Source organism: Eubalaena glacialis, chromosome 14 (genome assembly GCF_028564815.1).
Source record: "Eubalaena glacialis isolate mEubGla1 chromosome 14, mEubGla1.1.hap2.+ XY, whole genome shotgun sequence".
Classification (NCBI taxonomy): domain Eukaryota; kingdom Metazoa; phylum Chordata; class Mammalia; order Artiodactyla; family Balaenidae; genus Eubalaena; species Eubalaena glacialis.
Window position 1 is genome coordinate 60,423,486 of NC_083729.1, and position 26,562 is coordinate 60,450,047.

Sequence of the window (26,562 nt, forward strand, 5' to 3'; positions counted from 1 at the left end):
GTTGTATTTTGATGGGTGAAATATAAGGATTTGTTTCTACTTGCCTGTTACAAGTGCTTGACTACTGGTGAAAGCTATTTACATGAATACTTCCAGTTAATTATAGGAAATAGTACTGCTGCTTCAATACCTACCCAGAAGAGCATGGAATTTCCAAATTAACGTTATTTGGCTTTGGAAGCATTACAAATTTTGGGGGGTTTTATCTTTAAATTATATATGGCTTAGCCAGAATTTTAAAACAAATTGCATATGTTGATGGGAAGCTTTCTAGAGAGTAGGTTAAAGCCACCCTGGAGGAATGATTGCTGTATTGAACAAGCATGACTTTGTAATATAACTAGGAAGCAACTTTGTTTTTTTTCTCCTACTGTCCATTTACATTTATTCATTGGGTCTAGTTCTCCTGTCTTTAGATGAAAATTCAGATAGAGGATAGGGTCTTGACTTTTCTGGTCATTCTTAGGCTTTAAAAAGTCCTATAGAACCTAAAGTTCTATAGAACTGTGTCATTTCAGCAATTAATGTTTTCAGTCAAAATTCCAAACTTCATTTACAGTTGAGGCTTCTCCCCTCATTCAGATCTGGCTCATTGCCAGCAGGAAGCTGGAGTTGGGGGAGGGTGATATGGTGGGCTTCTTTTCTTTCTTCACCTAGTCTTCCTTCTAGACCCTACCTTTCCCTCCCCAACCTAGCAGAAGGGAAGAGAGAAAATGGGAGCAGGAAAGTTCTTACCTGTTAGTGCTGTGGTGGTAGATGATCAATGCTGTGTGACCCTGTCAGATGTTTTTTGTTTTTTAGTTCTGTCAGACGTTTAAAGCTGATTCTTGTTGGCATTCTCCTGAGTTCCTTTACAACTCCATCACCAGTAAAATACTCATCTTTAGTTCCTTTGGCAAAGCAAATGCAGTTCTCCTTTTTCAGCCCCTAGGGATTCAGGCTGTTTGTGCTGAAGTCTGTTTGTCTTTCCACCCAGGCCTTTTAGACAGGATCTAAGATGATTCCGTGCTGGCTGTCTTATAGTGGCCCACATTTGTTCCATGCGTATCCTTCGTGCTGACAAATTCTGGGCATGCAGGCTGATCCCCTAGCAGCAATCATTTTCTGCTCCTCCCCTACCCCCTACCTCCACCAAGCTGCCTCAGCCAGCCTCTCTCAGTTCAGACTTCTCAGTGAGTACACTGGGATGCCCAAATTACATATACTGCTGATGGGAGTATAAACTGGTACAGTCATTTCAGAGAGCAATTTGGCAACAGATAATAAAGTTGAAAAGTTCCCAGCAAGTTCACTTCTGGGGATCTATTTGGTGACTCTCTTGCACATGGTGTTCAATGCTGCTCTATAAGAGCAGTAAAGTAGAAACAACCTAACTCCCTCAGTGAGGGAAAGGATAAATTTTGGGTGTCACACAAGAGCAGTGAAAATTAACTATAGATTTGTTAATTGAATAAGTCTCAAAAGTATAATTTTGAGAGAGAAGAAAGGTGCAAAATGATAGGTATGAATGATTCCATTTAATTTACATGTCTAAACGTGCAAAAGAAAACGTATTGCTATGGGTACACGTATAAGGACGTGCATGGGAATAATGATATACACCATTCTGAGGATAGTGGTCACTAGAGTGGAGGGAGAGAAACAGACTGAGATGGAGAGGGAGCTTCTGCCTATCTGTATTGTTCTACTTAAAAGAATTAATCAAAACAAGTATAATACATTGAAGTTTTTATTAAAACTTAAGTTATACTTATGGTGATAGGTATTTATCATATTACTCTATTTGAGTAATTCATTATAAATATTTCATTTATGGTATTTCATTATAAATATTTTCATTATAAACATTTTATTTAGAAAGTAGCCGAAGGGTGATGAACCTAGGGGCAGGACAGTAATAAAGACGCAGATGTAGAGAATGGACTTGAGGACACAGGGAGGGGGGAAGGGTAAGCTGGGACCAAGTGAGAGAGTAGCATTGACATATATACACTACCAAGAGTAAAATAGATAGCTAGTGGGAAGCAGCTGCATCACCCGGGGAGATCAGCTAGGTGCTTTGTGACCACCTAGAGGGGTGGGATAGGGAGGGTGGGAGGGAGACGCAAGAGGGAGGGGATATGGGGATATATGTATACATATAGCTGATTCACTTTGTTACACAGCAGAAACTAACACAACGTTGTAAAACAATTACACTCCAATAAAAATGCTAAAAAAAAAAAAAAAATAGCCGAAGGGAATCAGGGAATGAAAGCTGACTGTCCAGGGTCCATAGCAATGGCTGCAAACTCCAGGCATACACCTATAATTTTTGCTCAGACACCTGTAAATTTTGCTTGGGTCTCCAGAAGGCACTTTAAAACCTGACAGTCCCGGTTCAGACCCTATTCAGACATCCCACTGCCGCTGGGAGGGAAGGAAAAGAGCCCATGGAACGGTTGCCATAATCAGTTAAGGGCAGCGGAGAGGTGCTGCTTAAGAAACCCGAGGGCCTAGCAAAGCTCCACATTCTAGGTCCTCCTCTGTTGGAAAGCCTACGCAGGGCGTGACCCTAGCACATGGTGAACTCCTCCAAAGATGGCCCCAAACAGCAATGTCTTTTTTGCCCCTTGCCTAACACAGGGCCCGGTAGACATCTGGAGCTTAAGGAACCTTCGCAGAAAGAACAAACGAGGTGGAATTGCCGGTCTTGCTAACACAAAGGGGTGTATAAAGTAATTCTAAAAGCTAGCCCGGCCCCCAGTTCAGGATTGCAGGTGGGCCCAGCGGACCCCAGGGCGGAAAGCGCCAATCTGCACATGCACGTCCCCGCTCCCGCCCTCATCCCATTCTGCGCAGGCTCCACCCGTGACGTACACGCGCCTTCCCCCGCCCCTTCCGGAGGCTCGCCGTGCGCATGCGCCCTACTGTCCGCGCTTTATTGCGAAAGTCAGGGGGCGAGGTCCTGAGGTCCGCGCGCGCGGCGCGGCCAGACGCGGCGGGCGTGGCGGAGGATGGAGGCGGTAGCGTCCAACGCAAAGGTCGGGGCTGCGCGTGAGAAGGTGGCGGTGTAGGCACACGGGCTACGTGGAGGCCGGCGGTGGTGGCCGGGCCATGGCGGGAGACCGTTTTCGTTGGGCTCCCTGAGGTGCGCTCTCTGAAGTCTCGGCGAGCCGTGACCCATGGGCTCGCTGAGCAGCCGAGTGCTGCGCCACCCGGGGCGAGCCCGAGCCCAGCAGGAGCCGGGTTCTGGGGCTGGGGGCTCGGCCCGGAGGCCGGAGAGTGGTGGCGACGCGGCCGCCCACGGCTTCTGTTACTGTCCGGGCAGCCGTAAGCGCAAGCGGAGCAGCGGGGCCTTCTGCTACTGTCACCCCGATTCCGAGACAGACGAGGATGAGGAGGAAGGGGACGAGCAGCAGCGACTCCTCAACACCCCTCGAAGGTACGTGGGGGGACGCGCCCGCACCTGTTGGGCGGCTCCCGCGGCCCGGCCTGGGGATGAGCCCGGTGCCCGGGGGGCTTCGGGGGCTGCGGCGCTGCCCAGCCTGTGAAGAGCGGACGTGCCCTTGACGGGGTAGACCTGGGAGCCGGTCCGAGGCAGGGCGGATGGGGAGCACCTGGGGAGACGCCCGGTATTCTGGTTTGTAAACCACAGACGCCGCCAGGGTGGTGCTACAGCCCCAAGACGAGACTGAGAAACGCCAAGCTAGAGCTTGCGCCTCCTTAAACCTTAGACAGGGCCGGCCGGCTGGCCCTTCGTAATACACCTTGGTCCTCTCTGAGTGGGTGGCAGTAGAATAAGTTGTTTTTTATCCGGCTGCCTTCTATGGTCCAAGACACGTAAATTTAGGCTCTGAAGTGGGCACCCCTGTTGTCGTCCCACAGTGGAAGGGAAATGATTACAAACAGGAGCTCTCACTGTACAGGTGAAATTTATCAGTAGTGTGTACATTTGTTCCTCACTAGGAACAGAGTCTTTCAACGTCTCTAGTATTCGAAGTCGTTGACCGTGGATATGTAAGGCAGCTTGCTTAACCTTTTTTAGAAGAGGTGAAAAACGGAATATTTACTTGTGAACTAAAATGTAGTTTATAAGTGGAATAAATTTTCACATAAAAAATCTGGTTGCTCCTCTTTTTTTAAAGGCCATCAGTGGGTCACATAGATGTAATTTTTTAAACGAAACTTTGAAAGATTCTAAAATTTTATGCTTCACGTGTTACATATTTATTGTCAAATAAGAGTGTCATAAACAATCTCTGTTAGTAGTTTGATTTATAAATCCTTTCATACAGTTTTATGTATGAATGTTTATATTTACAAAAATGGACCCCCACTTCCAAACTGTTCAGTTACCTTTTTGGAGAATTAGTATTTTAAGAGCTCAGATTCTGAGTTCTAGTCTGTACTTTGCACTTAATAGCCTTATTTCCTCATATGTAAAATGGAGATACTAATACTTGCCTTATAGGACTTGACAAATATTAGAATGCATGCGATGCACAGTGCCAGGTATGGAAGCACTCAGTAAATATTAGGCCTCCTTGATGAATTGGCTCCCCTTATCTTTACAAATGTAAAGACATTTACATTCCTGATACTATAGCCACTGCCACTTTCTTTTGATAAGTGTTTAAATGTTAAATCTTTTTGCACTCTTTCCCATTAAACCTGTGTCTTTAAGTATCTTGTAGACAGCATTTAGTAGTGGGGTCTTGATTTTTTAAAAATCCAATAGGATAATCTCTGTCTTTTAATTAGTATTTAGACCACTTGCATTCAGTGTCACTATAGAAATATATCTGTCAGGGTCCATTTGAAAGAAATCACACAGTAATTTGAACAGGGAAAGTTTAATATAACCATTATTAGGAAGTAACAAGCGATTAACTACTAAAGGTAAGTTACTAAGGTAAAGAGATCTCTTAAAAATACAGGAATAGAGGGCATAGGAAGCTGTCACTACTTCTAGGCCTGAGACAGAATACCTAAGGAAGGAACAAATTTGGGCTAGGACCACCTTTCCCAAGCTGAGATTCAGATGTTGGAGGAGTTGTGCCCCACTAGATGGTAGAGGAGTTTGCTAAGATGTGGAAGGCTGAGACTGGCAAGCGAGAAACTGCCCGCTGGCGTGCCAACAAAACTAGCTTGGAGGCTGTCTGGTCCACGAAGTTGAAAATATTAACTGTCTAGACCTTTACAGAAAAAGTTTGCCAACCCCTGAACTACATGAGTGGAGTGGAATGGAAAGCCTCTAAAGCAAATTTTTGTTAGAAAATGCATGTCAGAGTCTAGTATGTGTTGTATCAGTACAAGATGCCTAGTTTATTCAGCTCAGCATGGATGAAGGGTGTAAGAAAATCTTGTATGTTGGCACTAATATGCTTCCTGAGGTTGTCTCATGTGCACTTCCACCTCAACTAACTACTCCATGAAAAGCCTTGGCTTCCAGGCCCACCTTCTACCTTATACCTTCTGTCAAGTGCATGTTTTACTTTTACGTTAACAAGACTTAAAACTCAACTGTTCTGCAACCAGATCTTTAGTTTTTCGTCCATAGGTTGTCTCTAAAAATTGAAATCTAGTAAACAGTTAGTTGTTGTTATAGCTATGTAAATATTGTTCACTGCAGAGTCAAGTAGTGTGCTAGGATTATAAATCATACTTCTTGGGTCCAATGTCACAACCCCTTGTTTTTCTCTTGGGAGAAATTTTCTAACCTCATAATTAAATGGAATTTTTTTTTTACATTCCATCAAGTTGGGCCCTATTTTCATTTGTAGCTTATTAGAACAATACTCTTTTTTGTATTGCTTTTTTTATTTTATTAGACTTTCTGACTGCCTTCCCTCCCACCCCCGCCATTGACAAAATAATAATATTCCTTCATCATATCTTCAGATTTTTCTCTTTCCTAACACACTTGCATGGAGTCCTTCTTCTCTAAACCCAAGACCTCCCTCCTGGGTCCCTCCATGCTCTTGTTCCAATCTGCATCCATTGCTCTCTAGGTCTACACTTATCCTGGGACTTACTTTGACCCTGTCTCTAGGATCGGATCCACTGTTTTCTGTAGCCTGTGTCTTTCTGTTTCTGAACTCATTTGAGGGAACTACATCCTCAAATATTTTCCTAAGAAAGGTGCAAAAGAAGGTAATTTGTGCTTATCTAGTTGTAAATTTAGTCTCTCACTTTAGTCATCTTTTGACTGGGTGCAGAAATCTAAAATAACTTTTGATATCTTTGATGGTATTAATTCATTGTCTTCTAGCCTACCATACTGATGAGAAAATGTGATGCTGGTCTAATTCTCTTTTCTTTTTAGGTGACTTTTTTTCTCTCTGGAACTTTTGGAATTTTTTCTTTGGTATTTTGGAATTTAACTAGAAGGTGCTTAACTGTAGGTCTTTTAATGGCCTTGGTAGTTGGTGGATCCTTACAATCTGGAGACTAGTTTGGGGAAACTTTCTTCTGTAATTCTCTTTCTCCTGTTATCTTTGTTTTCTCTTTCTTGGACCCCTCTTAACTGGATTTTGGATTTCTTGGATTGTACCTCTTTTCTCTTTTCTTTTTTTCCTTTCCTTTCCTTTGTGTTCTGGGAAATTTCCTTAACTTTCCCTTTTTTTTTTTTTGAATTTCAGCAACTGTGGTTTTGGTCCCGAAGATCTCTTTTTTTTTTCCCCCTTGTTCTGAGTAATACTTTAGCTTAGCATCCTATTATTTTATAAATGTAGTAATCTCAACTCTCTAGATGTACTAGTTATAATTAGAGTGTTAGAGGTTTTTTTTTTAAGTTCTATTTTCCCTGAATTATATGTTTCCTCTGATGCCAATTTTTCTCTTTTTTAAAATAGTCTTTAATGCTGTTAATTTTCCTCATGTTGAGAGATCCTTGGTTGTCTGCTTCAGAATGAGTCACTGGTGTGTGTGTGTGTGTGTGTGTGTGTGTTTTGAGTAAATAGATCTGTTTCTGCTGGGCCTTCCCTTTGAGTAGGAAGACTGACTACTAAGTTGGATATGGGTGGGGCATGCTTTGTTTTAGAGCAGAGATTCCCAAGCCTTATTGGTTCACAGTGCCCTTAGTGTCTCAGTAATTTTTTTCATGGCACCTCTGGTCCTAAAGAAATATCTCATAGTTAGGTCCAAACAACTTAATAGTGTAGATTGCATGGTATCTGAAAGATGCTGCTGTGATTTCCTTTAATTTTGGAATATTCCACATGCATCCCTGAGTTTGCTGTGGTGCTCCAGGTGCTTTGGCACACAGTTTGGGAACCATGATTTAAGGTGAATAGGTTGGGAGCTAACAGGCTACAGATTCCTCAAATGCCAGAATGAGGATTCCTTTGTCTGGGGCACCAACACCTACACCAAAGTCTTAGATCTTCCTGATAGATTTGTTCTGTTTCTTTCTAGAAAAACCTTGGAATCTGTTTGTATAAGTTATCTGTACTCTGTGTTCATAGAGAGTGGGGGAGGCCATTAGGGGAACAAGTTTCCCCATTTTTTGCCTCACTCCTCACTTCTGCCTTCTGTTTCTCTTGAGACCTCATCCTCCCAGCCCCATCCCTACCCCCACAGTTCTGAAGGGCAGATGGGCTTCAACCTCCATCCTAGACCGTGATATCTTTTGGGCTGTGGTTGTCACTGCTCTTTTCCATTCCAGTTTATTTTCTAACTTCCAGATCCATGGAATTCTCTCATCATGTGATAAGCCCACCCTCACCTTTTTCCTGTTGTGGGTTTATTCCTTTCTGTACTTTTAATCTTTTCATATAATTTGGGGAGAGTGCTGTCAGGAACTGGAAACTGCATTGTCTCATTTATTTCTTACAGTAACCCAATGAAGTGGATAGTAATATCCTCTTTTCACATCTAAGGTAACTGAGCTGTGGTAGTAGAGCTGGGACTCAAACCCAAGTCTGTCTGCACTGAAGCATGTGCATTTTTTACTGTCTGTTGGGAAGGGGTGTTCAATACACTGATTTAAGACACCATCTGAAACAATTACTTCATTTTTTTAAAAAGATTTAAAAATTTTACTAGGAAAGCTATCAGGATTGGCCAGGAATATAAAAGATATTGATCAGTCTCTGCCTAGGGCTTTGCTTACTTACTGAACCATCTTGAGCAATGATTGTCAAACTTAAAACAAAAATAACAATTCTTCCTTTAAATTAAATCTTATGCACAAATCCAAGATGTTTACAAATATAATATATGATGCTGCTCTGGTTGAAGTTAGATGGGATGTCCAGAGTTCACACCTCGGCTCTCCCTGGTGGCCCTGAAGACACTTCTCCATTGAGCATAATTTTGAAAACCTTTGGTCTAAGGTTGCAAACCATTTGTCCAATGTGGGGAAAAAGACATTTTAAGGAGTTTAAGAATAGTTCGATACTAAAATCAGATTAAATGTAAATTATTTTTAAAATTACTTGTGTAGGTGAAATTTTTATTCTTGTTCTTCATTTTGTAGTTGCATAGCAGTATTATTGCAACTGTATTACATCATCCATAGAGCTGGTTACTAAATAAGGAAATACGCAAAAATCACCATGCTGACTTTTGTTTATTGAATAGGTAATTCTCTTAGTTCAAAAATCAGAAATTGCAAAAAGCTGTATAGTGAAAGGTCTCCCTTCCACGCTGCCCCCATCTATCCACTATTCCCCCTCTTGGGAATAGAGTACCCCACAGATAACCACTATTATTAGTTTCTTAGGTACCCTTCCATACATGAGCACGTTTGAATATATAATATCGCTCTATCTTTTTGTACAGTGGACAAATTGGTTCTATTTAATAGAAATTGAGCAAAAGGAGTATTTTGAGTTACATGCAAAATCAGTAAAACATTCAGTTTTACATATATGTAACGTTTGCATTTCTTTTAACAGGAAAAAATTGAAGAGTACATCCAAATATATTTATCAAACATTATTTTTAAATGGTGAAAACAGTGACATTAAGATTTGTGCTCTAGGAGAAGAGTGGAGCTTACACAAAATATATTTATGTCAAGTAAGTATTTTATTTTTCTATATATTTGAGTAACCAAGGTAGTCACTTAAAACAACTCACACTCTTATAAGTCTTGTTCTTTCTCATTGCATTTCACAGTAATCTTTTGCATGAACATTTGTTGTTTAAGTCCTATCTGATGAAAAGTCTTGTTTTGTAAGAGATATGGTGAACATTGCTAGTGAAAACTTAGTTTGGTCTAGAAAACAGATTTTGAGTTTTCATTGTCATACCAGCCTTTTTTTCATTACTCCAATAAGGTACTTATTTTGGTGCCTTCTGTTGACAAAAAGGGAAAAAGGGAAAAAACCATTCAACATTTAAGTTAGGATTGCTGAATTTGTTTATTTTGTATATGATTATTTCAGTTGGATAAATTCAGCTGAAATGTTGCTTTGTAGTTAAGATTGAATGTAAATGGAAAGTTCTTGGCACTTTTCCCTCTCTCCTGGAAAATGCCAAAACCAAAACCAAAAAAGTATATGGACTAAGTCACTTAGCTGATATACCTGTTTGATTTCTGTGAAAATATTATTATCAGCCACCCCATTTTAAAGATTCAAGACTTTCAAAATAAAAGAAAATGTTGTTCTAATGGCTCAAATATTTTAATCATTTATTCTTTCATCAAATCTGTTTTCAAGTCATTGGTCTAGGCAGTGGGAATAGAACAGTGAACAATTCACTTTCTATCCTATGGAGCTTATATTTTCCCTTTCCTCTTCACGATATGACAGTAATTACTGGTAAGACGGTATAGTATAAGATTTTTCAGTAGAAGCATTTGAAAGGAATTTTTTCTCTTACACTTTAATCATGTTTTTTATTTAAGTTTTTTAAACAGGTTTACTTTGGCTTGCAGTATATACCCCAGAGACTATATCAGAATACTGGTCTTAACTTGAGGACATGGTCCGTATCTTTCTTTTTGATCTCGGAAAGCAGTTTTGTGAATTCAGGGGTGAAAATGCCTCTGTTAAGGCTTTCCCTCTCAAGAGAAACTGGATTGATCATAGTGCAAGACACATGCTAAATTATAAGTCCCCTGAGGACAGAAACGTCTGTTTTGTTTTCTGCTATATTCACAGTGCCTTAAACTACATACTCAGTAAATTTTTAAAAATCAGTAGTTAGTATTTGATCCGTTCCAAAGTATTTCTAGTTATGGGAGGTGCTATCTAGAAGGTAACTAAAGACTTCATCCATTCTGGTGTCTTTCCAATAATTCAGATTCATTCTGGAATTTTTTTATAGGATAAAACTAAACTTTGGATTTTCCCTAATTCCTTGGGGATCATCCTATTAGTGTTGACTTGGGACTGGTCTGGACCCTTTATAGGCACTGAGATAGAGTAAGGACTCAACAGCTTTTAGTTTTCTCTTCTCTCTTCCTCAGTACATTATTTTGTATCCACGTTGTGTGTTGTTATATGTTTATGAGAGATACTTAAATATATGATATAATTTCTAAGCTTGAATTTAGAATGCTATTGAAAAGGAAAACATATTCATGTAATATACTCAGAAATTGTTTCAACTAAGTAAAAAGCTTAGTTGGTTCAAATAGTAACATAAGAAGTCAGTTCAGATAGTAATATGAGAATTTGGTTTGGTTTTCAATAATTAAAGTATTTTGATAAGCCTAATAGTGTCCTTATCTTAATTTCTTTTCTCCTATCTGGCAGGTTTTTTTCTCTTGAAATAATATGATACATTAGTTTTGATAGAATAGTTGCTTAGAGTTAGAAATGGGAAAATAATTTGGAAGACACAGAAAGTACTGCATAAGTGTGTCTTTTGTTTTTGTTTTTAAGTCTGGCTACTTTTCTAGTATGTTCAGTGGTTCATGGAAGGAGTCCAGCATGAATATTATTGAACTGGAGATTCCAGACCAGAATATTGATATAGAAGGTAACCGCCACCATGATTACTATTATGCAAAAATCATAAAAACATAAACTTTTTATTCTTTTGACAGAAAATAAATATTTTCTTCTAACTTTGTTGGCTAGAGAAAAGCTCCATTTAACACCCTAAGGTGACAACTTTATATTAATTTACTCCATAGTTTATCAGTTCTGTTCTACGTATCTTTATTTAGTCATGTCAGCCTTATCAATCTGTTTACTTCATGTTTGTAAATATATCTGCCTGGGATATAGAGGATATAGAGTGAAGAAAGGAGGAGTATGACCAATAAACAATAAGCCAATAAACATTATTCATTGATTATTCCCTGTATATGAAGACCTTTTCTGGGAATAAGTATATGAATCATGTAGTCAGTATTGTTTTAGAGCTATAAGGTCCTTAGATGAGGAGGCTGAGGTCCAGAGGATTTAAGAGACTTATTTTAGGTCTCAGAGCAGTTTAGTGAGCCTAGATCAGACTGTAGGTCTTCTGACTCCTGTTCTCGTGCTCCTGCTCCTGTCTTGGATAGCTGAAGTGGAAGTACCCAGTACTCACCTCATAGGCAAACAGAAAAGAATATTTATAAAGCAAACCATGTAGGACATGCATGAGAATGGCAGTAGAGAAAAGGATGGACAGACTTAAATAGCTGTGGCAGCTGGGTGAGAGTGTGGCATGCATAGGACCAGGAGCTGTTCCACACTCCCCAGTGGTAAAGCACTGAAAGCACCAGGGTTAAGATTATCATTGGGTCTGTGTGGTTGTACTTAATGATTGGTTTACTCAGGGATATCTTTATAAAACTTTTTCCAAGGGTGTCTTAATTCTGACCACTAACTAATGTCAAGATTAGATGTAGAAGAATCCAGCATGATTTGGTAGAACAGATGGAAATGTATAACATTGTTATTAAATTAGCACCATCAATCCATAACCATTACTAATTGTTTAATTAATGATACTAATCTTATCCTTTTCTGTACATACTAGATTTAGACATATGTCTTAGTGTATGAAGACTGTCATTGTTATTTTTGTAATACTCTTACAGCTATAATTGTTATTTCATTCTACCTGTGTACTTTTGCTTTAAGCACTGCAGGTGGCATTTGGGTCATTGTACCGAGATGATGTCTTAATAAAGCCCAGTCGAGTTATTGCCATTTTGGCAGCAGCTTGTATGCTGCAGTTGGTAAGTATGCATAGTACTGAAAAAAAGGATCACACTTGTATCTTTGTTTCAAGGTATCTGTTCCAAAAACAATAATAAAACTTAGCTTTTTTATAACTTTTAAATGAAATGTATAAATATTCCATTCATGATAAGTCATTTAAAATGTTTAATGAAAAGCAGTTTATTACAAATGAGGCGGTCTCGATGCCTATGTAAAATGAATGCAAGCTATTTCTGTGTGGATATCTTAGAATGACTATAATGTGGAAGGAAGGTACTTGTCTTAAATCCATTTACAGATTTCTATTTGTTAATGACTTATCTTGACTGTTTTAAGCAGGTGGCTTATTACTAATTCATATAGTTCATGGGTTTGGAAAACACTGAGTGCTTACTATGTAAATGTTTTCTTAATTATGAAATAATTGTGTGTAAACCACCTAAATGTGTATAATCTATTGGTAGAATGACAGATTTGTTCATTCATCGGAAGTGTATTGAGCAGTGTGTCAAGCTAGGCATAGAGATACAAAGGTAAATAAAGATATAATCCCCACCTTTAAGAAGCTCACGATATAATGAGTGTGTAGAGTGGGGGAGGGAGGGTTGATATACAGACTCAAAGGTAAAGTAAGAGCTGTCCAATATTATAGATGTGATGATAAACTTTCTGTAGGATTTAGTGGATGCACAAAGTGGTTGGTTTAACCTGTTGGTGTCAAAGAAAGAAGTTGTGTTTGAGGTTGAGCCTTAAAAACTGAAAATGTATTTATCTTGTGAAGTAAGAAGAGAGGGGAAGGAAGAACATTTCAGACAGAAAACTAAGACCTAGAAATATGAAACAATGGAGGATTAGAGAATCTGAGTGGAACATAGATCTAGCACAGAATATAAGAAGGGTTGGAGAGAGGGAGGCAGAGACCAGATCACGAAAGCCCCTCAATCAATACCTTTTAAGAAGTCGAGACTTTACATATAAGTACTTTTGGAAAGTTTTAATCAGGGGAAAGACAAAGTTATATTTCAGAATGCTTTGGGAACAGTGTGAAGGGTGAACTGAAGGAAAGATGAGTATAAAACCTATTACATTCCCGCCAACAGCTGATTCACTTTGCTGTACACTTGAAACTAACACAACATTGTAAATCAACTATACTCCAATAAAAATTATAAAATAAATAAATTAGAGAAATAATGATGAGAAAAAAACTCAAGGTATATTAACATTAAAAATTTGTTGCCACATCTAGGAGAATTATACTAGATATATTAAAATTACTGTACATTCCATTAAATATGAAGAAAATGAAAAAAAACCTATTGCAGTAATCCACAGGAGGGTCTAAATGAGGGTAGTAGCAAAAAGCATGGAGAGGAAAACTGGTTACTGGAGAGGTTAAGCAGGGATAATCCACTGGACTTGGTGACAGATGAGATATTAAAAGGAAAGGGAAGGAGTCTAGAATGGCTTCCAGGTAAGTGTAAAATCCCAGTGGAGTCAACATTTTATTTTGATCATTTTAAAAAGTTAAGTTTCTTTTTATGTGACTTTTGTATACTGATTTATTTTAAGTATTAGTTAATAGCTTGCTAAATATCCTTGGCTGAGGTAATTTGATTTTTATAAATGTTTTGATCCTTTCAATACTTATTTCCAATAATTATACTTTATTTTTTAACTTTTAATCCTTTTTTGGTTTCGTTCTTAATTCACTTTCTGCATTATCTTTATGATTTAACTATTTAACAATAATACACTTGCATGATGAATATATCTCAGAAATTTGAGTAAAAAATGACCGGATCCTTTCCATATATTAAATAAAGTTAGCTATTTGAAATCTTCCATATAAACATTTTAGATTAAAAATTCAGTGCAAGTTTTAAACAATAATATATTTGTTTTAGGTGTATTTCTTAGGTATTGATAGGTGTTTTAAACTTTAATAGAAACTTTCTGATGATTCATAGTGTTTACTTACCTAGCCCATCACATGGTCATCTGACTATATAAAGAGGTCTTAGGTTTAAAAGAACAGGCAAAACAGACAGAATGCTGCTTAAATTTGCAAAAGTCCCAGAGAGGGGAAGGACAGAAAAGAAAGAGAATAGCAATATTCACCTCTGTCTTACTGCTTTTACTTCCTCCCTTCCATTTTCACTTCCAAGTATTTAGTTTAATACTTGCTGAATTTTTTTAGGTATTTTTACTGGACTTATAAAAAGACTTAGGTTTGCTGCACTTAATGAGTTTTCTTTCTTTTCTTTCTTTCTTCCTTTTTTTTTTTTTTTTTTTTTACTTTTTAATATGTAAAAGCACATATTCAGAGCTTATTTTTCCCATGTGAAATGGGCCTTTCCAGTGCTTATTTATATTTACAGGATGGTTTAATACAGCAGTGTGGTGAGACAATGAAGGAAACAATTAATGTGAAAACCGTATGTGGCTATTACACATCAGCAGGGACCTATGGACTGGATTCTGTAAAGAAAAAGTGAGTTACCTTTCTTGTTTTTCCTTTTATCCTGCTTTAGGGAATTTGGCTGCTTTGGTTTCTTAAGAGAATGTATAGCTATAAAAAAGAAAGAAAAAAAAGGGAGGATAGAATTTGTTATAAAAGGTCTGTTTTTACATTTGGACTAATTAGTAAATTCCTCAGAAGTGTGGTCTTTGTGATTGTGGGTGGGTTATACATGCTTATAAAAACTATGGCCACTCTTTACAGCACATCTCTATTAAATTTTTTTAAGCAGTAGGCATAATAGCCATTACAGTCGTCCCTCACTATCCGCAGGGGATTGGTTCCAGGACCTGGGTGGATACCAAAATCTGCGGATGCTCAAGTCCCTTATTTAATGGTGTAGTATTTGCAAATAACCATCCTCCTGTATACTTTAAATCATCTCTGGATTACTTATAAATACCTAATACAATGTGAATGCTATGTAAATAGTTAAAAATACAATGTAAATGCTATGTAGATAGTTGCTGGCTTGCGGCAAATTTAAGTTTTGCTTTTTGGAACATTCTGGAATTATTTTTTTTTTCCTCCAATATTTCCAATTCTCGGTTGGTTGAATCCATGGATACAGAACCCGCGGATACCGAGGGCTGACTGTATATCAGTGCAACTACTGGCAATGTTTTTAATTCTTGAGAATTGCAGTACCCATTTTCAAATTATAAAGAAGGTAATAGAAGTATGTAAACCCCTTCATAAACCATTTAACACAAACTTGAAAATGAGGTTTTCTTAATTAGAAATGCTCTTTTTAATATAAAGGGAATATTCCCTTACTAACTGCTGACAAAAACAATACTAACTTTCCAATTGTTAAATTTAAAAATTTGCGCATGTCCTAGCAAGATTAATATTCTTTTTTTATTTTAACTGTAAGTACTACTTAATAAATCATAGATACATGATATATAATGTAATAATTTCATGTTTTAATTTCAGGTGCCTTGAATGGCTTCTAAACAATCTGATGACTCACCAGAATGTTGAACTTTTTAAAGAACTCAGGTACTTGAATTTTAAATAACTTTATTATCATTTGTTAAAGTATGCAAGACATTTTTGTATAAAGTAAAAATATATTGCTTATGAAAAAGTGAACAATTTAATGAAAGGTATCTTGACTACATCATGAATTGAAAAAATGCTACACAAATTTCTTTTCTTTGTTGTAAATGATACAATGTATATTATGACTACTCCTTTAACCAATTTTAATGGAAAAATTCATTGCTACTATAAAACTATAGAAAAAGGGTTACCTCACTTTTGCTGGGCTCTTAGAGAATCTAAAAGTTTATTTTAAAAACCATCTTTTCCCATTGAGAAATTACATTTGAGGAAATTGCTTTAAACTTTTTGCTAAGTTTAGTGAAATTAAATTCACAATTAAGTTGGTCTTTTGAATTAAGTTTGCTTATTATTCCTTCCTTCTTTCAACAAATAATTTCTGAATGTCTACTGTGTGTAAAGGTACTCTGTTAAGGGCTGTGAAGGAGGCAGAGGTGATTATGTCATGGTCTCTGCCCTCTAGGAGCTTATTTGTAATAATGGAGCTAACTTATCTGCCCTGGGTCTAAGAAATTCAGAGTGGGAATGAACTTTTAAAGGCCAGTAGACTATGTAGTCACTTTCAGGCTTGCAGTTCCTTGACAGTGGTGCTTCTGAGACAAGGGTACAAATGTCCCTAGGAATGTGTGGCATTCTGATGGAAATGTGCAAAACCAAAGCCTTAACACTGCATAGCTTACTGGGATGTCAATTTTAATGATTTTTGGGGGGAGGTGTGGGGAGGAGTAGGAGAGAAGTAAACATTTTTATGTTTAAATACATTGTGGAATAGAGAGAATTAAGTTTCTTTGGATTTACAAGATGAAATACAAAAATTAATAGAAATGTTATTCTTATGGCTAGCCTACTCCTGGATTCCTGGGTCCTTTCCTTTCCTCTGCCCTTAAGAGGTACTTTGGTAGAAAAGTTTGAGAAGCATTATTCTACCAAAAAATCATCACCTAATGATATCAAGGCATAAACAAAGCTCTGCAGTATGTTTGGTTTAAAAGTCATTAGAAACACTTTTTTATAATTTCTCATTGAGCTTTTTCAAAAGGAAGATAAATCATAGTGGTCATCTTAAAGCCCCAGATGCTCTTCTGGCTTTTTGTGGCTTAAAGGAAGGAAAGAAAAAGGAAAAAAGAAAAAACAGCTAGTGATATTATTTCCATTCTAAATTTAAACTAATACATATTTCTTGATTTTAATCTCCTTAACAGTAATAAAAACATGTTTTATGACTAAGCAATTCTCTTAAGCCTAGAGGTGAAAGATAGACTTTGAAGATATATTTCTTTCAGTGAATTTTGACAAGTGTCTTTTTTTTTTTTTTTTAATTGAATGAGGGGGAAAGAAAAAAGAGGAAGGCTGCCACTTTATCAGAGCATACTAAAACTTATCTTACTGGGACCTTGCTTTAACTTGATTAATTAGCACAGCAAAGCTCTTGTTTCCCTGTCAGTGCAAGAAAAGACCTTTCACAGCATACTGTCTGAACTAAAAGTATCCTTATGTTCAGATAGATTCTTTGTCTTGGGCAAAAAGACTGATGTAATTTTTAATTCCACATTTTCTTTTGATAAAAAAGACTTAAAGTTTTCAGTTCTACCAGGGTCTTTTAGCTTGTGCATGAAGAGAGGCTCACTACTTCTATTTTATCTTTTCTAGTATAAATGTCATGAAACAACTCATTGGTTCATCTAACTTATTTGTGATGCAAGTGGAGATGGATGTATACACAGCCCTTAAAAAGGTATTGCCATAATATGATGTGTGTAAAGATATCCCCACTGCATTGCTTATAATAGTGAAAAGCTGGAAACAGCTAGTGTCCAGTGGTAAGGGAACGATCGTAAATGTGAGAAAAGTAAAAGGAAATATGCCGAAATGTTAAGAAGTCTTTATGTTTAGGGAGTTGATATCATGATTGATTTCAGTGGTATTCTTTATACTTTCCTCTCCTAAGAATACATTTCTGTTTTTTCCCAGATTTTTTTTCAACAGTTAACATGTTGTTATTTACATAATCAGAAATGTTAAATGTTTTATATGTTTTTCAGAAATGTTTGCAAAATTGAGCTTTAGTTGAATTAATAACTTTATGATGAAGTTTTCACACGTTTTTCTAGAGAATGTTGAAATTCTTTTAAAGGTCTTTTGTACTTCAGGCATATACTTCACTTCATCCTTTTGAAAGGTTTCAACATTTTTAATATAATTTTGTTTTCATAACTCTCTGAAGAGACAAATTGGCTATTACTCTTGATCTGTAGATGGTAAAACTTAGAATTCTTACAGTTGTTAAGTGGCAGGCTTGAGGCAGAACCCAGGTCTGTGAATTCTAGTCCTTTGCTTTTCCCACTGCATAATTTTGCCTTTAGCCTTTTGTCCCTAGCTAACATGGGACAAAAATGTAGTTGAGTACACTCACAGTGTAGTTGAGTCTAGACTAAAGTGGTCGTGAAAACTGGGAATAGTCACCTTCTAGGTTATATCATTGGGATTGTTTGTCTTATGATAGAGATGAGACTCTATTACTATTTTTCCTCAGGGAAGTTTAGTAACTGTGTTAACCAGTCGTTAAAGGAGGGTAGACAGTCCATTTCTATCTCTGAGCCACTGGTAGTATTCATTCTTTCCCGTAATTATTGATGAATGCTTACTATGTGCCAGGCACTGCTCTAAGTATGTTACACATATTAATTCTTTTAATGTCCTGTGACATTGACATATTATCATGCTCATCTTACAAATGAAGAAATTAAGGCCCAGATTACATAGTGATGTAATTTCCCTAGCTATAAAATGACAAGGCTAGGATTTAAAAAACAGTAATGCTCTTCATTACTCTGTATACTGTCTCAACAGCAATAAGAAACAATAAGCCAATAAGAAACTCCATTTTCCCATATTTAATTTCTTTCTTTTATAATCTCACGTAGTATGTAGTGAAACTGAATTAATTGGTGAGTAGAATAAATTAGTATATTATATATATATGTAGTATATTATATATGTAATATAATAGTGTGTATATATTATATATATATATACACACACACACACATAGAACATTTACCTTTTTAATACTATAACTACCATGTGTTTGAGACCATAAGTACTTTTCAGGGATTAGCTTATTCCTTATCATATACTCATCTAGTTTTTATCTTTGGACCATGATTAATGCCATGATGAATTTAAGACTTCTGAGCATACCATGTGATAGTTCTACTTCTTTCAATTGCTTGTAAAATGGAAATTAAATTTTTTAGATATTATGTTTTAAGGAAGCAGTTTGAAAATGTAAAATCATAAACTAAATGAAGTCTTGTAATTTTTTTAATTTATTTTTTTAACCTAGTGGATGTTCCTTCAACTTGTGCCTTCTTGGAATGGATCTTTAAAACAGCTTTTGACTGAAACAGATGTCTGGTTTTCTAAGAGGAGAACAGGTATGCCTGAAATTTTTATTGAGAACTTGTCTTTTTTGTTTTAAATTGAAATTTAATTAAAATCAGGCCCTGATAAACCTAGGGGATTTTAGAGCTGGAGAGGACCTTAGCAATGATCTAATTCAACTCCTCATTTACACTGAGAAAATTGAGACTGGATAAAACAGATATAGAAAAAACAAAATTTTAATGGCCCTCAGATGCAAAGAAGTGGATAAAAATCATAATCCTTAGTTCACGATTTTCGTAGTTCACTGTCATTTTTGGTCCACGCATGGCCACCTTTTTCATTTTTTTAAATTATGTATTGAACCTCAGTGAACTAATCTTCAAGTACTAGAACATTAGTAACTTCAGTCTGCTCATGTGCTTCTTTCCTATTGTGTCCCTCTGACTTTGCTTTTAAAAAATGTTTAAATGTTTAATGTTATGGCATTTTGCACGTCTTAACATGAATGCGTGACATAGTGATGTGCTGGTAAGCTGCCTCTCTGAAAAAATAATCACTTATTTGTAGCATTTTTTAAAATTTTCATGATACAAATTCTCCCAGCATGACTAATTTCAGGCTACTAACGTGACACCACTGAATGTGGAGTTGGGAAGAAATGCATACCATCAGCTCCTGTGAGCCGGCACAAGCCAGATCCAGCACACCACTGGACAATATATCATCCTGTTTTTTTGTTACTGAACTATTTCATATTGTGGTATTGATTTTCATTTCCTTGAAAACTAAAGAGATTGAACACCTGTTTGTGTGTTTATCGGCCATATGTTTCTTCTGTGAAATGTCTGTTCAGGTTTTTTTCCTATTTTAATATTGTATTTGTCTTTTCTTACTGATTTGTCGGCATTCTTTATATATTCTTGATTCTTTGTCATAAGTGTGTGTTGCATTTATCTTTCAGTTTGTAGTTTTTTTTTTACTTTTCTGAACGTATCTTTTGATGAATAGAGGTTCTTATATTAAAATTTAGTGCTCTTTTTGTCTTGTTTAAATAAATTTTGAGAATTATTTTATGTAGTGAGATTTACTAGCTAATTATTTTTCCTTCAAGCTCATGAACCAAAAATGTGTAAATGACCATATCAGTAAAATCTATAACTTGATTTGCTTGAAGAACAAAATGCTAAACTTCTATGTTAAATTATACTTTAGAGCTACATTATGGCATTTAAAGAGGGATTTGAGAAATTATAAAGGAAAAAAGTAGAGGAAAAAATTTAACTTAAAAAACAGAGATAAAAGCTGAAAAAGATAAGGACGGTGGAGAAGCTAAAAAGGCAAAGGGGGTCTTCCGTGGTGGTCTAGTGGGTAAGACTCCATGCTCCCAGTGCAGGGGGGGCCTGGGTTAGATCCCTGGTCGGGGAACTAGATCCCACATGCATGCCACAGTGAAGATCCCACATGCCGCAACTAAGACCCAGCAAAGCCAAAATAAATAAATAACTATTTTGGGGGGGGGTGGACAAAGGGACTCAATGGAAACAATAGATGTTAGGTAAATGTTGACATAAATTTATGCTCATTTGAGCTCCAGTTGGATTAACTGCAGCAGTCCATCAAGAGAGAAATTATTCTGTAGCCTAAGTGGCAGAAACTAGAATAAGAAGCTGTGGTCCCCTTCTGGTTTTCCCGCTCCAGGCTCTCCATCCCAGCCTCAGTAGTGTAAAAGTATACATTTTAAGATAACTTTTCAGGGAAACATTTATTGCATAAGGCAAAATGTGTGTCTGATGCCCTTGTTTTTCAGTGAGGACTTTATAAGTTGTTTTTCAGTGAGGACTTTATAGGTTTATTTCATACAGTTTTTAAATTATAAAAGTGATGAATACTCAGGAAATAAGACCAAAAAATCACTCGTGGTCCCCTCACCCACTGTATTTTAGTATATTTCTCTTAGGTTTTCTTAATTATTTGACTTTTCAGATATATATGGGTCAGGGACATCAGAACAATAGAAATTGCGGAATTTTTCTGCACAATTATATGTAGGGATTGCTTCTTTTATTTACTATCCTTAATAGCAACAAGGCTGAGTCCACTGCCATGGGTATACCTTGTAATAGAGAACAGGCTAGGGATTATGTACAAGTCTCTGCTTGATAGCAGTAACTCCAGATCTTTCCTTCCCACTCATGAAAGCATATTAGAATGCAACTGAGAGTATTTTTAGAAATAACCTTAAATTCTCCCTAAAAGAAAAAATTGATAAACTTGAATTATTTTAACAATAAATACTACCCTTGTGTTGCAAATCCATGGCTACAATGTCTTTGTATCTTATTTTGTATTTTAATAGAGAATTAATGTATTAACTAGTGTTCATCACATGTAACTAAAGCATAAATTAGAAAGATCCCAAGAAATGTTCCATGTCCTGTGTATCTTGTGAAGACCCTTGAGTGAGGCTTCTGGGCTCTAGAGTTCCACTGAAGTGGTGGGATTCTGGAAAGATACCTGAACCCTAACCACCATTCTCAAGCCTTCTTTTCCCACCTTGCTGCTCTGTAAGCTCCAAACTCCAGAAAGGTGTCAATTGAATTCCCAGCCCAAGGGTCTAATTAGGACCAAAGTTAATTTCCTGGGGCTTTTTTCTAAATCTCCCCAAGTTTTTTATCCACACACCCAAAGTTTATAAAATCCTTGAAAACTTTGAAACTAGCTTATTTGTATTCTAATAGACGTGTGTGTGTGTGTGTGTGTGTGTGTGTCCCTGCCCATAAAAACATGTAGGAATAAATAAATTGATTTGAAAAGAATGGGTATTTAATTTAAGCTGTTTTTTTGTTTTCTTTTACAGATTTTGAAGGTATGACCTTCCTTGAAACTGAGCAAGGAAAACCATTTGTGTCAGTATTCAGACATTTAAGGTTACAGTATATTATCAGTGATTTGGCCTCTGCGAGAATTATCGAACAAGATTCTCTAGTACCTTCAGGTAAGAACATGATGAAATTATGATTTTAAGTAATATCTTTCTGATTATAATAGTAATATCATAGAAAAAAATAATGAGGAAAATAGAAATTATCCTTAATTCCAATAAGGTATACATTTTTATACCAAAGCAGAATCATACCATATAGATAATTTTCTGTGTTCACATTATATATTGTGAGTATTTTCCCATATCATTAAATACTCTTCAGAACATTTAAATGGCTATATAGTATTCTATAATGTGTGTGTTCTTTAATTTGCTTAACCAGTACACTATTTTGGACTAGACTTTCGAAAGACTTTTGGAAAAAAAATAAATTAATTAAATAAAATAAAAAAGACTTTTGAAGTACTATTTAGAGGTCAACTGCTTTTTCTATTAATACTCCTTAAATTTGCTATTTTCTGTTTTTTTTCTTATCCTACTTAAGACTTTGTGTCAAAGCAAATGTAATATCTTTGCCAATTAAAATTTTAAAATTTTGAAACAATTACTGATTTAATTTTTTAAGTTAAGTATCTAGTGCTTGTGTAGGATTAAGTTTAGTACTATATTTGCATTTAAGAAACAGAAAATAGAATTTGTTTGAAGATTGACTTGTAAATTTGTATAGATTTGTCTGAAAGTTGTAATTTTTTTGACACCTCAGTTTTTAATATAGCTGTGTGTTTATAGATTTAAATTGTTACTGAAATCTGTAATTTATTTACAAAAGTATTGAATGGAAAACAAACCCAGAGTTAACATTTCTGGTAGTTTTAAAATAATGCAGTTTTTATAAAATCACTCTAGGCAGGTTTATAGACAGTGGTTTTTTGGGTTAATTTTGTATAAATCATTTGTATTACGTTTTTTTTTTTTTTTTTTTTTTTTTTTTTTTTTTAAACATCTTTATTGAAGTATAATTGCTTTACAATGGTGTGCTAGCTTCTGCTTTACAACAAAGTGAATCAGTTACACATATACATATGTTGCCATATCTCTTCCCTCTTGCATCTCCCTCCCTCCCATGTATTACGTTTGTGTGGGTCGTGGGTCTGGGGGTTTTTTGTTGTTTGTTTGTTTGTTTGTTTTCTAAGTCACAGTTTCTCTTGAAGGTTATGTTCCCTTATAGTATAGCAGTTCTGTAATAGTTATAGTATGTGTTATACACCAGACCCTAGCAATGGTGTAATATTAGATGCCAAGGCCTATTACATACTCCCACTCTAATCATACTTGCTTTTAAGGCTCTCTAGAAATGAATTTTGAAAGAGGTTAAAAAATAAAGTCTGTTCTAAAGTAGTTTAATTTAGGTGTTTTCTGTGACGCAAGTGGATAAGCTTTATATTTTTGGAATGCAAATGGGTACAAGTATTTCTAGTCTGAAATATTTTATTTAGTATAAAATTAAAAAGAATTTATATCCTAAATTTCTGACCAGATTTCAGCCATTTTTTTTCCTGACCTAAAATTACAGTAGAGGGCATTTTTTTTTCCTTTTAGAATATAAATGGACAAATAGTTTTTCCTATATATCCAAATTAAAGTTATCATTTCAAAAGCAGGGTATAAATTAAAATTATATCCCATGCTGTTTGTGAGAGGGCAGAAAGTGGCCACACAGCTCACATTTTTAAGGTACATTGGTAAATGCTCTCCATAGGAATGTATCCTAGATTTGAAATAAATGAAAATAATTTCAATTGCTTAGCTAAAATTGACTGATCATTTTTCAGAAATAGTGCCAAACACGTGTTAACATTATTCAAAGTTATGCATTCAGTAATCTGGGGAATTTTAATGCATACATTTTGATCATCTTTAGGTCAGAATTAAATTCAAATAGAAATTAAAATAGAAAAAATTAAATTTAAATTAAAATTTTAATAGAAATATGTTTAATTCCAAATTAAATCAGGATTTTGTATAGAAGCATTGTATTTTAGGATTTAACTCTGTCAAGCACAGTTGATTCCATTATATCATGGAATTAGATTTACATTAGGTCAGATCATTATGTGTGTTTCATTCCATGCTTTCATTGTCATACTTCCCTTCCCTTTGATACCTCTGACCTCTCTTGTTGCCATTCCTCCCTGACCTTTCTCTTATGTCCTCTCATGTCTTCCATCTCTTCTCTCCATTTATTTAGCTCTCCCAGAAGAGACTATTTTCCCTCTGTAGAGGACTTTCTGTCTCTTAAGACACCCTGCTAATAAAGGGTTAGGAGGCCAGATAGTAATGGGCCCAGCCCCCTCAGTGCCCTTTCCAAATCATTGTTGCATATGATCCAACTCACCCTCTATTCTTTCTCTTCTGATCCCTAGTCATTCTTCCACATTCATTAAGACTTGGGCACTTAATTTCTGTCTGCCTCTCTACCTCTGTTCAGTAACATAATGTGTCCATATTATCATTCCATTAAGTACCCTAGCCTCCTAGTGATTTGACCTCAACTCCTGTAACATTTATCTTTGCTGATCATTAAGCACTTGCCACCTATGAACCTTGTTGTAACCCAGAATTTCTCAGCATGAGAAATCCAGTAGTTTGCAAGCTGTAACCTGCTAGCATGTTCATAGTCTCATTCCTTTTACACTGGTGTTTGCTTTCCAATCCGTTTTTTTTAAATAAATAAATTTATTTGTTTATTTATTTATTTATTTATTTATTTATTTATTTTTGGCTGAGTTGGGTCTTTGTTGCTGCGCGCGGGCTTTCTCTAGTTGCGGTAAGCGGGGGCTACTCTTCATTGTGGTACGTGGGCTTCTCATACACTCCCATTTACCATTGCAACAAAAAGAATAAAATATCTAGGAATAAACCTACCTAAGTAGACAAAAGACCTGTATGCAGAAAATTATAAGACACTGATGAAAGAAATTAGAGATGATACAAATAGATGGAGAGATATACCATGTTCTTGGATTGGAAGAATCAATATTGTGAAAATGACTCTACTACCCAAAGCAATCTACAGATTCAGTGCAATCCCTATCAAACTACCACTGGCATTTTTCACAGAACTAGAACAAAAAATTTCACAATTTGTATGGAAACACAAAAGACCCCGAATAGCCAAAGCAAGCTTGAGAACGAAAAATGGAGCTGGAGGAATCAGGCTCCCTGACTTCAGACTATACTACAAAGCTACAGTAATCAAGACAGTTTGGTACTGGCACAAAAACAGAAACATAGATCAATGGAACAGGATAGAAAGCCCAGAGATAAACCCACGCACATATGGTCACCTTATCTTTGATAAAGGAGGCAAGCATATAAAGTGGAGAAAAGACAGCCTCTTCAATAAGTGGTGCTGGGAAAACTGGACAGGTACATGTAAAAGTATGAAATTAGAACACTCCCTAACACCATACACAAAAATAAACTCAGAATGGATTAAAGACCTAAATGTAGGGCCAGACACTATCAAACTCTTAGAGGAAAACATAGGCAGAACACTGTATGACATAAATCACAGCAAGATCCTTTTTGACCCAGGTCCTAGAGAAATGGAAATAAAAACAAAAATAAACAAATGGGACCTAATGAAACTTAAAAGCTTTTGCACGGCAAAGGAAACCATAAACAAGACCAAAAGACAACCCTCAGAATGGGAGAAAATATTTGCAAATGAAGCAACTGACAAAGGATTAATCTCCAAGATTTACAAGCAGCTCATGTAGCTCAATAACAAAAAAACAAACAACCCAATCCAAAAATGGGCAGAAGACCTAAACAGACATTTCTCCAAAGAAGATATACAGATTGCCAACAAACACATGAAAGAATGCTCAACATCATTAATCATTAGAGAAATGCAAATCAAAACTACAATGAGATATCATCTCACACCAGTCAGAATGGCCATCATCAAAAAATCTAGAAACAGTAAATGCTGGAGAGGGTGTGGAGAAAAGGGAACACTCTTGCACTGTTGGAGGGAATGTAAATTGATACTGCCACAATGGAGAACAGTATGGAGGTTCCTTAAAAAACTAAAAATAGAACTACCATATGACCCAGCAATCCCACTACTGGGCATATACCCTGAGAAAACCATAATTCAAAAAGAGTCATGTACCAAAATGTTCATTGCAGCTCTATTTACAATAGCCAGGACATGGAAGCAACCTAAGTGTCCATCATCGGATGAATGGATAAAGAAGATGTGGCACATATATACAATGGAATATTACTCAGCCATAAAAAGAAACGAAATGGAGTTATTTGTATTGAGGTGGATGGACCTAGAGTCTGTCAGATAGAGTGAAGTAAGTCAGAAAGAAAAAAACAAATACAGTATGCTAACACATATATATGGAATCTAAGGGGAAAAAAAATGTCATGAAGAACCTAGTGGCAAGACGGGAATAAAGACACAGACCTACTAGAGAATGGACTTGAGGATATGGGGAGGGGGAAGGGTAAGCTGGGACAAAGAGAGAGAGTGGCATGGACATATATACATTACCAAACGTAAAATAGATAGCTAGTGGGAAGCAACTGCATAG

The 26,562-nt window shown here is 36.3% G+C and overlaps 1 protein-coding gene across 2 annotated transcripts in view; it reads left to right on the forward strand.

Annotated features, from left to right (window-relative positions):
- The first annotated feature begins 2,907 nt into the window (after window positions 1–2,907).
- The window catches only part of GMCL1 (germ cell-less 1, spermatogenesis associated), a 48,963-nt gene continuing 25,308 nt past the window's right edge, over window positions 2,908–26,562 (forward strand). For both annotated transcript variants that reach the window (XM_061210671.1, XM_061210670.1), the window contains exons 1-9: window positions 2,908–3,424; window positions 8,883–9,006; window positions 10,821–10,917; window positions 12,012–12,109; window positions 14,474–14,586; window positions 15,553–15,618; window positions 17,332–17,416; window positions 19,028–19,118; window positions 21,926–22,063. In XM_061210671.1, the coding sequence (XP_061066654.1) occupies window positions 3,165–3,424; window positions 8,883–9,006; window positions 10,821–10,917; window positions 12,012–12,109; window positions 14,474–14,586; window positions 15,553–15,618; window positions 17,332–17,416; window positions 19,028–19,118; window positions 21,926–22,063 (1,072 nt within the window). In that variant the 5' untranslated portion in view covers window positions 2,908–3,164. The remainder of the gene's footprint in view (window positions 3,425–8,882; window positions 9,007–10,820; window positions 10,918–12,011; window positions 12,110–14,473; window positions 14,587–15,552; window positions 15,619–17,331; window positions 17,417–19,027; window positions 19,119–21,925; window positions 22,064–26,562) is intronic.